The sequence below is a fragment of the Lynx canadensis genome, chromosome D4, assembly GCF_007474595.2.
Source record: "Lynx canadensis isolate LIC74 chromosome D4, mLynCan4.pri.v2, whole genome shotgun sequence".
NCBI lineage: Eukaryota > Metazoa > Chordata > Mammalia > Carnivora > Felidae > Lynx > Lynx canadensis.
The window spans coordinates 60,987,151-61,002,675 of NC_044315.2; the positions used below are offsets into that span (position 1 = coordinate 60,987,151).

Sequence of the window (15,525 nt, forward strand, 5' to 3'; positions counted from 1 at the left end):
CCAGCTGGCGGGCGCATGTGGGGGCGCGCAGCGCGGAGGCGCTGCCCGCTGGGGCTGCGGCGCGGCCGGAAGGCGCTGCTGGCTCTGCTGGCGCTGCTGGCGCTGGCCGGGCTGGGCTCCGTGCTACGGGCGCGGCGCGGGGCCAGGGCGGCCGAGCCGGGACCCCCGCGCACCCCACGCCCGGGGCGGCGCGACCCGGTCCTGCCGCGGCCGCCGGTGCCCAGCGACGCTCTGGGCGCGCGGGGCGAGGCGGTGCGGCTGCAGCTGCAGGGCGAGGAGTTGCGGCTGCAAGAGGAGAGCGTGCGGGTGCACCAGATCAACATCTACCTTAGCGACCGCATCTCGCTGCACCGCCGCCTGCCCGAGCGCTGGAACCCGCTGTGAGTCCGCAGGTGGCGGGCGGAACACTGCCCGCGGAGTCCCCGGGCCTCAGCTTAGGCATCTGTGAAGTGGCGGGGTGGAAATGGGGTGTCGAAATACCTGGGGATCGCGCGTCTTATTCTTTCTCGGAAAGTGGGCAGTGGAAGGGGTCATCTGGGTTGGGGCGACGCAAGAAAGTTTTAAAAAAAAGAAAATAGAATAATCTCAGAAATTGACGAATCTCTTACTGGGCGGTCTCTCCCCCCTAAGAAGGTCTGTCATTCGGCTCTGAAAAAGTGGGGGAGAGTCAGGGCTAAGCAGACAGGTGTGAGACCCCCTTTGGGTGCTCTTCCTGGTTTCACAGCACCTTCTCCCCCACCCCAGTCCAGCCCTGCCTGCATGTCCCTTCCTTGGTGAAACTAAGGACTCCTAGGGTTTGAGATCGTCTCCCCATTCACTTATCAGTGTGTGTCAGGCCAATGAATGAAACAGGAGGGGAGGGCGTCCCAGCAGGAGTGGTGAAAGGTCGCTGGAAGGCCAAGTCCGAAGCTTCCCTCTCATTGGGAGCTGGATTCCTGAGCTTTAGGCAAAGGAGGGCAGGAAGGAGGCGCTGGTGGGAAGGGCTCCTTCTGGCTGCGATGCAGCTCAGCTCACTCCTGTGGGTGGTGCAGGCCCCGAGCTTGTGCAGTCGGAGGCCTAATTCCTGCCTGAGCTGCTGGCCCGGTGGGTTGTGCCCACTGCCTAGGTGAGAAGGGAGCAAGCTGGCAGAAGGTCAGACCTCCTGGCCTTCTCTCTCCTTTCCTCCATCGGTGGGGATCTTTTAGGTCCCCACTTGAGCCCTGTTCTTAAAGACTTGGAGGAAAAGAGGGCTCAGAGAGGGGGTCCCAAGAGGAGCCAGTGGAGCAGCCTGTGTGAGCACCAGGCACCTGCCACCCTTTCCTGCTCCCCTGAATTCCTGCCTTGGAGGTGTGGCAAAGATCTCAGGTGTCAGGACAAGTGACTCACCCCACAGCTGGAAAGTGGGGGATGTGACCCTCATGGCCTCTTTGGCATTGTGCTAATTTCAGGATTTGGGGATCCGTGAATCCTTGGCCAGAGAAAGCATGAGTGCCTGCTCCAGGAGTTGCTACCCCCCCCCCCCCCCCCGCCGACCTTGGCAGAATTGGGAGGGACTCACACTTCACTGTCTTCCCTATTTTCCGGTATCTGTTCGTGTCTAGCCTCATGCTTTCCCCTGAGGCATCTTCACTGTTAATCTTTTTGAGTAGAACTTTGTTAGTGTTGGTAGCAGTTCCCCCCACTTTCCCTATCTGCAAAATAAGGAATGCGTAGAAATAACACCACCTAGGAATTAATAAAACATTGAACACACTGTGTACTCAATTCTTATTAGTTTTTCTTCCCTTCCCTGTTGCCAACAATGTCCTCAGGAGGTTGTTTTTAAGAGGCATGCAGGGATTGGTTGTAAAGTTGTTTTTTTTTTCCGGGTTCCAACTTCCTTTATTGTCCCAGGTTGAGAAATCTCTTTCAAACACTGGATGACCTGTGGGGCTTATGGTATCCTTGTCTCCATGGTGACAGAGCTGCCCTGTGTCCTATCAGGATTTGCTTATAGATCCTGCTGTTGCATTGACTCTGGGAAGTTAATACAAGCCCAGCGTGATAAGGAGTGTGAATGCCTCCTGCCTTTAATTCCTGCAGCAAGGCCTATTGGATTATTCTTGTCTAGCTGGAGAGAAAGGTGAGCTTGATCTGTGTTAGACTCAGCCAGGGAGGCCTGGAGGCATAACTTCTGCCCTCCAGGTCAGGGTCTTTGATGGAGACTCACTTTTACTATAGTTCATAGAAAGGTGAGGACCTAATCAGGGTCTTGAGTTTTAGCCTGAGAAACCAGAATAGCAGAATATAAATTTACAGTTGGAGTCAGGGTGGGTGTGGGGGAGTCCCTTGAGACTTTAACTGATAAGCAGAGGGGTGGTTAAGATCCTTGAATGTCACTGAGGGAGAGGCCGAGTGAGCATCCTGTCTAACAGAGACAAAGCCTTGCCCCCAAGGTAACATGCAGATCTGGGGCAGAGCTTATCTAGAACCCAGATTTTTTTTTTAAGTTTTTTTATTTATTTTGAGGAAGAGGGCACAAGTGGGAGAGGGTCAGAGAGAGAGGAAGAGAGGGAATCCCAAGCAGGCCCCACACTGTCAGCACAGAGCCGGATCTAGGGCTCGAACCCACAAACTGTGAGATCATAGCCTGAGCCAAAATCAATAGCTGGATGTTTGACTGAGCCACCCAGGCGCCCCTAGAGCCCAGATCTTTTATTCCCTCCTCCCTTTTGGGGTGCAGACAATTATTTATCTATTTATTTTAATTATAAAAGCAATACATGTTCACGCTAGAAATTTTAGCATGTACAGGGAACCAAAAAAAAAAAAAAATCTTCCATAAACCTACAACCCCAGGAGAACCACGGCTAACATTTTGCTGCGTATCCTTTTGGACTTTTCCAGGTATAGAAATAGATTTTGAAAAATATACCCATGGGTATGTGAACGAGAACATATTCAAACATGAGTATGTACATAGGCTCACACATGGTTGTGACTGAAATCTTTACACTACGTGGATGAAGCTGTTCCCATTGCAAGGAGTTGGGAACTACTAAGGGATCTGGCCTGGTTCTTCTCGGTGTCTGCAAGCCGTGATACTGCGTCTGCTCTCTTGGACAGGCCAAACCGCTAGAGACACTTCAGTGTTGGCTCTAAGTCTTTGAGACTTGGTGTAGACCCCAGCTCTTCTGTGAGTCTGGTAATTCATGTGCCAGTGGATTAGAACACAGCTTTATTTCTGTTAGTTATAGCACGGAATCGAGGAGGAGAAGGAGGAGAAGGAACAGGATGACCAGGAATCCTTACGTGGTGGGATAGTAAGGGCAGAGTTTGCAAAACTCACAAACACGGTCTCCTTTGAGCCGAGCAAGGAGGTGGAACTTTCACTCTGAGATGGCAGCAGGCCAAAGTGGGAGCCAGGAAGCTGGATTTGTGGCGTTGGGGAACTTTGAAACGTATTGATGCCAGGGACCTTCCCCAGAACAATTAATTAGAATTTCTGTAGGTAGCACCTAGGCTGAGGCTGATGTACACCTACGGCTGAAAGCTACTGTCTTAGGGCCTGTGGGTTTTTTACTCAGAAGATGAAAAGTGAGTGCTTTTGAGCAAGGGGGAGAATGCCAGAATTAGACAAAGTGGGGATTCAAAACAGGTCAGGTGCCAGTGAAACCAGTGATGACATCACAGTCAGTTATAAGGTGTGTCACGAGCAATGGTTGCTAATGTTGTACCAATATTGGCAAAGAGTTTTAGTTTTTATAGACCAGAGAGGCGTTGAGATAATCACTATAATGCCATTCTCATTTATAGTCTGACCTATTGAGCAGGAGGAAAAGGTGGAGTGACAGTGCCCTTGGGGCTGTGCATTTCCACATTTCCATGGCACATGGACGGGGATGTCACATGTGAACATCAGCCGTTCTCTGCTGTAGCTGAAGAATTTTGAGCTGCTGATTAGGCAACAATACATAGGTGTTCCATGAACGCTTGCTCTGGTTTTAGCCTTATTAGTGCTATAATTGCAGATGTGTGTCTGAGTTCAGGGATCAGGACTTGGGTGCTGGGATGGTGAAGAGTTTCAGAATCGCTCAAAATAGGCAATTCAGCTAAAGAGAGTGTGCTTGATGGGGTTGGCAGGAGGGAGTTGGTTAAGAGTTCTCTTTTTGCAGAGCCGTAGCCTGCTTGACCGTTCTCATAACAACATCGTCTTTGGAACAGCATCACGCGTAGTGTGGAGATTAGGCTAATGTTTCTTTGCTTCCCCAACAAAGTTGTAAACTGCAGGTTATTCCGTTAATTTTTACCAGACCCATCTTGTGGTTGTCAGAGTAACATCCTTTTTTTGAATCGGTGCTTTAAGTCTGGAGAACGTGTTCAGTTTTAGTTAGTATCTTCATGATACCTTTTTCCATCCTTTTACTGTCATTGATTCTATGTCCTAATGTTGTAGGCCTGTCTCTAAGTAGCGTGTTGCTGCATTTTGTGTGGTCATTAAGGAGAAAATCCAGACTGACGGTCTTTTTATTGGACATTTATGTCCTCATATATTTCGCGTGCTTACAGGATATTTAAGGCTTGATTATTTTGATCATGCCATCTTATTTTATGCTTTCTAATTGTTTTTCTTTTTCTGTGCTGTTTTCCTTTTTATTTTTCTTTTAACACTATTCTTTGAGTTGATAGAAGTTTTTTCTCTACCCTTCTCATTCCACTTTTTCTTCCCTACTAATTTGGCAGTTATACTGTTTATTTCTTTTTTTATTATTATTTTACATTTATTTATTTTTGAGAGACAGAGTGAGACAGCAGAAGTGGAGGAGGGGCAGAGAGAGAAAGAGACAGAATCTGAAGCAGGCTACAGGCTCTGAGCAAGCATTCAGCACAGAGCCTGATGCGGGGCTTAAACCCACGAATGGTGAGATCATGACCTGAGCTGAAGTTGGACACTTAACTGACTCAGTCACCCGGGTGCCTCAGTTATACTGTTTATTTCTAATCTTTGGTGGTAAACTTGAAAGTACATATTCAGCTCAGCAGGATCTAAAGTCTTTGGTGATCTAAAGTCACTGCTGTGAGATGTCTATACTGAGTTAAATTTGCCTGTCATTCTTATTTCTTTGTCATTTATATGAGGGCGTCTTTTATTTATTCAAGCATGTTAAGCATACTTATTTTATGCTTTGTGTCTGATAGCTGTAATATCGAGATTTGTATTTTCATGTTGTTCCTGGACCCTGAGGACTTTATTTCCTTTTCTATAAGCTGAGCCATGCATTTAAAAGAGTTTTTTTAAGGGCGCCTGGGTGGCTCAGTTGGTTGAGCAGCTGACTCTTGGTTTCGGCTCAGGTCATAATCCCTGGATGGTGGGATTGAGTCCCACATTGGGCTCCGTGCTCAGCATGGAGCCTGCTTAAGATAATCAATCTCTCTCTCTCTCTCTCTCTCTCTCTCTCTCTCTCTCTCCTTCTACCCCTCTCCCCTACTTGTGTGCTCTCCCTCTGGCTTTCCCATAATGAATAAATAAATAAACAAGATTTTTAAGAAGTATTTTATCAAAAATTTTTTCCAACAGGGTTTCCCCAGACATTTTAATCTTCCATATTGTCCGGAGTGGAAGTCTTACATTCACTTAAAAAAAAAAAAACAACAAAAAAACACAAAACTTATTTCCTCTATTAGTCATAGTTCATTTGGTTGAAAATAACTGTAAACCCAGTGCAAAATGCGAACTGACTTGAATATAAAAGAAAATATATTGGCTTCTATCACAGGAAAGTCTAGGTTTGGGACTAGGTTCAGATTATTCTGGGCCCTGGATTCAGGGACTCAACTGGTGTCATTAGGCAAAAAATGTTCATTGGTCAGGCCTGGGGCATGTGACCTTCCCAGAGGGGTGTGTGTATACACATGTGTGTGCGCATGTGTGTGTGTTCAGCCTTGCGCAGACCACATGGCCTGCGAGTCTGGGAGACATGGTTCATGAAAGGGAACTCAAAGTGCAGGAATGTGAAGAAAGGAGAAAGGATTCTGGGCAGGCAGAACCCACCAAGGTACACTGTGACCTCCTTGGCCTGTTCTGCAACAGGTATGGATTTTCATTTTTTCAAAAGACTTTTATGTGTAACCTGAATATAAAGATAAAGGAAGACGAGGAGGCATTTACTGCACCCATTCATTCGCATCTGTATAATACGTAATTGTATGTTATGCTAGCAGAGTTTATGGAAGTCCCTGCCCAACTGGGTTGCTGGGAAGGGAAAGTGGAATAATGCTTGTAAAATGCTTAGCACACCACCTACCATGTAGTCAGCGCTCAATACATGTTCTTATTATTACCAGGTACAGTACAAGGCATGAAGAAAATACAGCAAAAACCACAATTCACCCCCTGCCCTTACAAGACACATGGATTATACCAGAATGTTAAAGAAAGGATGGCTTGCTATGATTTAGCAGTGAATTTGACTCTGAGCTTCCTTTGTCCCCTAGGCAAAAGTGGAACCCTGAGGCATGGATGCATAGCTGTTCTTATCTAATTAAAGGATGCTCTGCTTTTGGTTGGGAGGAGAATGAGAAATGCCACATAATTCTTTTCTATCCCTTCATAGCACCTGGGATGGGGAAGGGCATATAGAGGTTTTCAATAATTTTTTTTTTTGGTTAATTGACTTAAAATGAAAAATTGGAGAACTGAAGGAAAGACTTAGTTAATTCACAGTTCTAGAAGGCTAGAACTGTACATTTATAAAAGTCATTCAAATTGCTTTGATCATGCAATGAAAGAAAATTGCATATTTTTTTCAGCAGTATTTGTTTTGCAATCTGAACTTTTGGAACCTTGTTTTGAAAAAAAGGGAAAAGGGAAAGTGTTTTTCCTGGAAACAAACTTCCAGAAGGATATATTGAACATTCACGAAGGACGATGCCTGTAAGGTATGTTTAAAGAAAGGAGGAGAAACTATACCAGGCCAAGAAAAAAGGAGCGGTCAGAATACGAAATTATTGCTCGATGAGGACATTTGCTATGTGTTACTAAAGAAATATGATCCAGCCTTTTAAAATTAATCTTTTTTGGGGCATGGGGGTGAAGCATCTAACTCTTGATTTTGGCTCAGATCACGACCTCACAGTTTGTAAGTTCGGGCCCCTCCTTGGGCTCTGCGCTGATAGTGTGGAGGCTGCTTGGGATTCTCTCTCTCCCTCTCTCTCTCTGCCCCTCCCCCCACTCTCTCGTGCCCTCTTTTTCAAAAATAAATAAATAGAATTAAAAAAAAAGAAGAAAATAATGTTAATAGTGCAAAGGTGATATCCAAGGGCTAAGCTGATTCTGATTCCAAAAATAGGTAACTCAAGCTTAGTGGCCCTGACACAGGCCCTCTTCTACCTCACTCTTCCCGCTTCCACCAAAACAGCTGCTCTCCTGCAGATATATGTTGTAACAAATAGACAACATATATACGTATATAAAATATTAATAGGTGTATCTGCATTTTAAAAGCCCCTGACTAGTAGACACGGCTCATGGAAAGGCTATGTCGTGCCGAGCCACAGCCCGCTAGAAGCTTTAGAAAGAATTAATTGCTTATACTCCATGAAAAAAAAATGTGTTTCTGTGCAACCTAAAAATAAAGATTTTTTTATCAAAAAAAAAAAAAACAAACTAAAATTTAGTTCCAAATGTACATAGGTCCGAGGAGAAATGAATGGAAAGAAGGACAGTAAAGTTAGGTTTTCAAAACTGAGGTTTATTCAATGTAAACAGTGGTCCTTTAGTATAAAATCACATCCTTAATTGTTGGTATTAAAATGGCTTTCTTCCCATGATAAGAATAAGTAGGAAGGTAGAAAGATATCCGCTTGACCAAATAATGCTGGGAGCAGATGTCAGTCCCTCCTCGGTGTTTTTGTTTATATGTTTCTGCTGCTCTGCAAACCCCAAAGCCCAAGGCCACTGTTCTAGAATGTCCAGGTACTCTATCTGTGTCCCTTCAAATCATAAGAGCACTGGCTATGTTTGGCACTATTACTCAGAGCTTCAAAATGTTCCTCTTCTTTTTAATATCATGTCATAATACATCTAAGAATTTCTCACCTAAGGGAATAATCAGAGATAACCCAGAAGGACGCTTGTAGTAACAATCTTTCTCTGTAACATTATTTATAATAGCAAAAAGCTGTAAATAATTCCAAAGGTCCGACAAGAAAACGTGAAATGTAGTGCAGGTTCATGAAGGAATGCTACAAAGACCATCCAAAACCCATTCTCAGAGACTCTTTTAACAGTACAGAAGAATAACTGCACTATCATATTAAATCAAAAAAGCAGGGTACAGATCTATAAACAGCAGTGTGTGTGAGCATGTGCTCACACACAAACAATAAACAATAGAAAGAAATATGCCAAAAATGTTAACAATGGAGATCTCTGAGCAGTGGGCTTGTTGCTGATTCTTACTTCTTTATATTTTCCTGCATTCTAAAATTATTCACAATGAACATGCATCATTTTTATATTCACAAAGAAAGATTATTTTTTAAGTTTATTTATGTATTCTGAGAGAGAGAGAGAGAGAGAGAGAGAGAGAGAGTGCAAGCTGGGGAGGGGCAGAGAGAGAGAGAGGGAGAGCCTGACATGGGGCTTGATCCCACGAACTGTGAGGTTATGACCTGAGCTGAAACCAAGAGTCAGACACTTAACTGACTGAGCCATCCAGGGGCCCCCTTTTTCTTCTTAATTTATTACACTTTTAATTTTGAAAAATTCAAAGCTAGAGAAAATTTGTAAGAATAGCAGAACAGACTCCTGTACGTCCTTCCCCTAGATCCATTCATTATTTTGCCCCATGTACTTAATTTTTCTCTCTACGTGTGCTATATACTATTACACACATTTGAGAGTAAGTTTTAGCAATAATACCTTTTAGCCTTTGTTCCTTCGGCATGCATTTTCTAAGGACAGGGACATTCTCTCATGATACCATGTTGTAGTTCTCAAATTAAGAAAGTTTATACAATACTGGATTTTTCCAACTGTGCCAACTTTTGGAGCAGCTTTATTTTTCCTGGACCTGGTATCTAATTGAGAATCAAGGGCGACATTTAGTTGTTGTGTCTCTTTAGCCCTGTCTCTGTCTCTTAGGACACTGGCATTTTAGCATTTTTTTTTTTAAAGTACAGGCTTACTGGTTTATAAAACATCTCTCTCCGTTGGGCTTGGCTGAAAGTTTCCTTGTGATTTATTTCAGCATAGGCCGTACCATAAACTTAGTGACTTGAAACAACAATAAACATTTGTGATTTCACATAATCTCTGTGGGTCAGGGATTCGGGAGTGGCTTAGCCGGGTGGTTCTGGCTCTGGATCTCCCATGAGATCGCAATCCAAATGCTGCCTGGGGATTTCATCATCTCAAGGCCTGATTGGGCCTGGAAGATCTGCTTTCAAGAGGGCTTATCCCATGCTGGAAAGTTGGGGCTGGCTGTTGGCTGGAGGCCTCGGTCCCTCGCCACAGAGACCTCTCCACAGGATGCTTGAGTCTACTCGCGTCACTGCATGGAACTGGCTTTCCCCAGGATGGATGGTCCATGGGAGGGAACAAAGAGGGAACCTCAGTGTCTTAGGGCCTGGTGTTGGAGGACACGTACTGTCACACTTCTGCATTCTATCCCTGCGTGGTGGTTTTCAAATATATCCACACATTCTTGGCAATCATCCCCTTCAAAGGATGGAGCCTGCCTCTCCTCCCCTTAGTGTGGGCTGGACTCCCCTCTGTGGAGCACAGTGCTAAGTAGTAACCACTTCTGTGAATCGGAAGCCCTTGGCGTCCAAGGATTCGCGTCCCGCTGCTAGGGCTGCTGGGGATGCCCTGTTGTCGCTTTAGGACACCAGAGCTGTTATGCTTCCAGCCTCAGCTGACTTTGACTCAAGGGCAGGGAGCAGGGCCTGCAAGGGTGTAGAGCAGGGCCTGCAAACGCAGCACGAGCGAGGATGTGAGTGTGGTTGAGAAGAGCCGGCCTCTAACAGAGTCTCCCGGATACGCCTGTTCATGTGGAGGGTCCTCCCAGTGACAGCAGAGCTCTCTGCAGAGACTGCCCTGGAGTTTAGGAAGAGGGCCTGGAGCAAGACCCTGGGAGGGAGGACAGGTAGGGAGGAGGGAGAGGCAGGGAGGTGTGGTGCAGGGCTCTTCATTCGATCAGATGGCCCACCTGAGCGTCCGGCCGGGGGCAAGCCACAACCCTATGACCGGGCCTCTGGACATGAGGACCCCGGCCAGGTACGTGCTCACAGGCATTCTGTGAACCGCCCAAGTTATCCCACTTCTCTGAGCCTGGCCTTCCAAGCGGGAACAATACATGCCAACACTGAAAGTGGTTTTGAGAGTTAAATGAAGTAGGACATTTCATTAATTTTAAGTCTTTTTTTTTTTTTTCATATTGAAGCATCTCTGAGATTTGGATGTATCTTAAAATCAATGCATCCTCCAGTTAGGATAAGCAACACTTGTCCTTAGAGGTTCTTAAAAGAATGGTGTGTGTTCCAAACATTGGCGTCTTTAATTTTTATGAAATATTGCAGGCTGGAGATATGGTAGCAGTAAAGAATTGGTAACTTCTTAAGACGTCTCAGTTGTATTGTGTTTTATTATGAAAAAAAAAAAGGCGTCCTTATATCTTAGATAGATTGAAATATTCATGGATGCTGTGATATTCTGGGTTTTGCTTTAAACTAGTCTGGGATGGGGCACCTGGGTGGCTCAGTCAGTTATGCATCTGACTCTTGATCTCGGCACAGGTCATGATCTCACGACTCATGGGATAGCTGAGTGTGGAGCCTGCATGAGATTCTCTCTCTCCCTCTCTCTAAAACACAAAACAAAACAAAACAAAACAAAAAACCCTATCTGGTGAGGGCATAGATGAATCAAGATACACCATGCATTGAGAATTGTTGATGTTGGGCAAAAGGTCCCAGGAGTTCCTTATAATGTTTGAAAAAATTCATGATGAAACAAAAGGAGAAAAACCACAAGAAATAAAGTGGATACATAAAGGGCTTTTTCTCTGCTTTTTTGCATTATTCAGGTCTCCTCCTCAATGTCACCTCCTCTAAGAGGCCCTCCCTGATTACCTGTTCTGTGGTTGCTCCGTTTCCCCCTTCCCACTGCCCTCCACAGTTGCTCTGTTTTGCACCCTGCTTTTCTTTATAGCACCATTACTTTCTGAAATTACTGATACGTTTGCTTATTTGATCATTGTCCTCTTGAACTTTTTTTTTTAATCCACATAGTAGGTGATCAGGAAATATTTGGTGACTGATGGGTAAGGGCCCACTGACGCGTTGCCTGGTACCGGCAGTTGGCTGATCTAGCTTTACTCCTCATCCTGCTTGGTTCTGCGTCCCTTTGACGTGCTGCACAGCCTGCTGTGAGGTCTTCCCTTTCTGCCCAGGGCGGCTGGCTGGTCTTCAAGCATGTACGCTCTTCTCGCATTGCCAGCCCCGCATTCCAGCCCAGTCTTGTGGGTGCCCCTCTGGGGTTCTGTTCCTCCCCTCTCTTGCCATTTCCTATGGAAGGTCTCCAGGCACGGCCCAGTCCCTGGGATGACATTGGGAGTTTCTCGTGAGCCACTCCGAGAAGAGAATTCTCTGTCAACTAGGGAAACTCCTTAGGAAGTAGCTGGAAACCCTACTAAAGAAAGAGGAAACTTACTGGTTCCTATCACCACCAGTCAAGGCACATGCCCCCACCCCCACCGGGAGGCCACAGAGTGGGGCAAGGGGCGGGGTGGGTACTGGAAGGGGGGTGGTCAGTGTCCTCTATGCAGCCCTTCTGGACTGTTTGCACATTCTAGCAGTGGCTCTGGTTTCTGCACACACCACCTTTGTAAGCATCGCTGCTGCCCGGGTAACGTGCCGGAGAGGGCAGTGAGATGCCAGTGAGCAACCAGAGTGCTGTGACTGACACCTGCTGGACCAGAGGCGCGCGTGTGGGCAAGGCGCCCGAGGAGCATCCACAAGCGAGCAGTTGCCCCCACAGGCTGTCCCAGGGAGAGGATGGGGCTGAGCTGTTCTCGAAAGAGGACAGAGAGTTTGCCAGGTAGAGAAATGAGGAAAGGGCGTTCCAGGCAGAGGGCTCGGTCTGAGCACAGGCCTGGCAGTGGAATCAGAAGGGAGAGGACCCACGAGAGAGGTGCTGAGGAGGGGGAGGTGGCCATCGTCCTCCCTTCTGAGTCTGCTTAGCTCATATGTTGCTCAAATCTGAAATTTGCTTTAAAGCCTCAAAATAGTGTCCCACGGTTCAAGCTTCTTGGTGGCACTTTAGAACCTTTCTTAGACTCCGCTGGGGCTCCTAGAGGAACACTGGGATCTCTGGAAGATCCCAGCAGATTATTTTCCATTCCCTAGGAGGAGGTCTCAGGACTGTGACCTGTGTCCCCTTCACACCTCCATCCCTAGGACCAGCCTGGGCCTGGTACACACAGTCAGCTGCGGATTCTCGATTCCCTGAAGCTGTGTTGTATTTGCAGGTGCAAAGAGAAGAAATATGATTATGACAAGTTGCCCACGACATCTGTTGTCATAGCGTTTTATAATGAAGCCTGGTCAACCCTCCTCCGGACAGTTTACAGTGTCCTCGAGACGTCCCCGGACATGCTGCTAGAAGAAGTCATCCTCGTAGATGACTACAGTGACAGAGGTAAGCCCTCCACATGAGCTCTTGGAGGGGCCTGGCTTCCCAGAGCAGTGCCTGGGAGGCAAGAGTGCGACTCGGGAGGGGTGGAATGGGCCCCAGGAGGACAGGCTTTCTGTGTCTCCGTGTGCCCCGCCCCTGCCAGGAGCTGGGAGCCTGCTGGGATGCAGGTGTGTGAACAGAGGGCTCTACTACATGGTGCTACAGGAGACAGAGCACTCAGGAAGAATGGCTGACCTTAGTCTTGAACTAGTATGTGGGCAGCAGAGGTGGAGAGAGGGTGTTTTAAGTGGAGGCACAGAATGTGGAAAGCCTCCGAGTCACAGTGTTGCATGATAGGCTCTGCAGGTAGTTCAGGAAGGACGGAGGACCAGCAGGCGGAGGAGAGGTATGAGACATGGGGAAGGGTGCAGGCGTTACACTTGAGGCCGAGGCGTCGGGACTTTGTCCTGAGGGCGGGGAGAACAAAGCAGGACTTTTTTTTTTTTAATTTATGTTTATTTTTTTTGAGAGAGAGAGAGCAAGCAAGCCAGGGAGGGGCAGAGAGAGAGGGAAAGAGAAATCCCAAGCAGGCTCCACACTGTCAGCACAGAGCTTGACTTGGGGCTCGAACTCACGAACCATGAGATCATGACCTGAGCCAAAACCAAGAGTTGGCTGTTTAACTGACTGAGCCAGCCAGGCGCCCCTAGGGCAGGGTTTTAAACAGGAGAGCAGTTTTGCCCTTTGAGGGATCCCTCTAGGCTGTGGGTGGAGAACTGTGTACAGGGGAGCTCTGCAGGGAGGCCAGGGGCTGTAGAGGCGGCCCAGGTGAGAGATGGAGGCTGGGAGTCTGGTGGTAGTTGAGGGAAGGGGAGGAGGAGGAGGGGTGTTTGAGACATGGCATCTGGGGGACCTGCAGGCCCTTGGAATGGGTTTCTGGGTGAATGGTGCTGCTGTCCCAGAGCTAGATAAGCCACCCAGGGCAGGAGTGACAGGTCTGGGAAAGGAAGTGGGGCATTTGGCTTTGGATTTGTTAAGTTTGAGATGAGATCGAAAAGGGGCAGCCCAGACAGGAGAAGAACTGAATCCAGGGAGAGGCGTTCCATTGAGAGAGTGACCCATATCCCTATAGGCCTGACCGGTGACCTGGGGTCCAGCAATTCACATGCAGTCCAGAGTTGGCACTCCATTTATTCAGCGAACATATTTTGAGCTTCCACCTTTGTGCCAGGCACCGGGGATTCTGTGGGAAACAAGACAAGTCCCTGCTCTCGTAAAACTCACATTCTAATGGGTGGAGAGGTGGGTGGGGGTGGTCAATGAACATGTAAAGAATAATACACGATGACACAACACAATACAAAATAGCATAGCATAATATAGCAATATAGCAGGTGGACTACAGCAAGGGACAAAGTGCTGTGAAATAAAAGTCAGAGCAGGAGAGTAAGGGGAGCTTGGGGACGGGCCCTCCTCTAGCCTGGTGGAGGGCAGGAAGCCTCCCTGAGGAAGTGGTTTTAAGCCAAAAGCTAGGATGTAAAGGAGGCAGCCCAGTGTCCCCAGTTGCAGGAAGAAGCTGGGCCGCGCAGGCATTCTGCAGGGCAGACCGTTGGCCAGTGGGGAGGTGATGCGGGAGATGAGGTGCCAAGGTGGGCGAGGCCAGACCAGGCAGGGCCTTGGAGGCCGCCATAAGGGGGTTTAGGCATAAATATGAGCCTGATGGGAGCCGTCTGAGGGCTGCTGGGGGGACAGGAAGGTCGCTCAGTCTTGGGCTCACTGTGCTGCCATGTGGGGCATGGCCGATGGATGGGAGTGGGATGGAGGGGCTGCTGTGGTCATGCCACATGCCATGTGACTAGCTGAACTGGGGGAGCTAAGCTCGGCTGAGGGGAAATGTCAGGGTCATAGCAACAGGGAGAGCCGTGGGCTGAGTCGTTAGTCTCAAGCCAAATTACCATCCGTGGGCCACACAGAAGGGCAGCAGCTACTGCTTCGTGGGCATCTTGCTGTTTCGGGCTCTGTCTGGTCCGTCCGACTTCAAAGCTTGGAGTATGTGTCCTAATTGGTGGGTATGTTTGGCCGTTCTCTCAGAGACTCTAAACAACAGTGATTTACATGGGAAAAAAATGATCTGTCTCCCATCACAAAGCTCGCGTAATGGTCTAGGGCTGGTGTGGCGGCTTCACAGTTTTGGGGCCTGGCTCCTTCTGCCTTGTATCTCCACATTCTCTAGGACGTTGTGCTGCCCCGGTCTGTGTGCCCCGGGCTGGTTCTTCACCTTCTGCGCGCTGTCATCGGCAGGAAGATCTCATGGGGCTGGAGAGCTAAACTCGAAAGTTGCCCTCATATCCCATGGAGCAGAGCAGGGGTCACTTGGCCACACCTAGCTGCAAGGGAGGCTGGGAACTGTAGCTTCCGTGGTGGGTGTTCGGCGACAGTTGGGGCTTGATGCTGCATGAAGCCCATTAGGCACTGGGCTCTGGGGTCAGGGCACCTGGGTCAGAGGTGAACTTTACCGTGAACCTGTCGTGGCACCTGGGCCAAGTCACTTGTCTTTTCTGAGCCTCAGTTTTTCATCTGTGAATGGGTTTGTCCACACTTACATCAGAGAGTGGTGAGGAACCAATGAGATCAGGCATAGGATGGACTCTCACGTCGGCCAGCACGTAGTAGGTACTCCTCTCCCTTTCCTTTGGTCCTCTCCTCCCGGGGCTGTTTTAAATCTGTGCCGGCACTGGTCCGAGCTCCAGCACTTTGCAGCCACTCAACCTTGAGCAAGTCCAGCGTCAACCTTGGCTTCAGCCCCTATAAAGTGGGATACTCGTCCCTAGCTCGCAGAGTCACAGGATTAAATGAGATAAAGGCAGGTAACATGCTATGTCAGTGCCTGG

The 15,525-nt window shown here is 47.9% G+C and overlaps 1 protein-coding gene across 1 annotated transcript in view; it reads left to right on the forward strand.

The window, feature by feature from the left end:
- The window catches only part of GALNT12 (polypeptide N-acetylgalactosaminyltransferase 12), a 37,412-nt gene continuing 21,887 nt past the window's right edge, over positions 1 to 15,525 (forward strand). The window contains exons 1-2 of the mRNA XM_030293797.1: positions 1 to 380; positions 12,489 to 12,658. Coding sequence (XP_030149657.1) covers positions 16 to 380; positions 12,489 to 12,658 — 535 coding nt within the window. The 5' untranslated portion in view covers positions 1 to 15. The remainder of the gene's footprint in view (positions 381 to 12,488; positions 12,659 to 15,525) is intronic.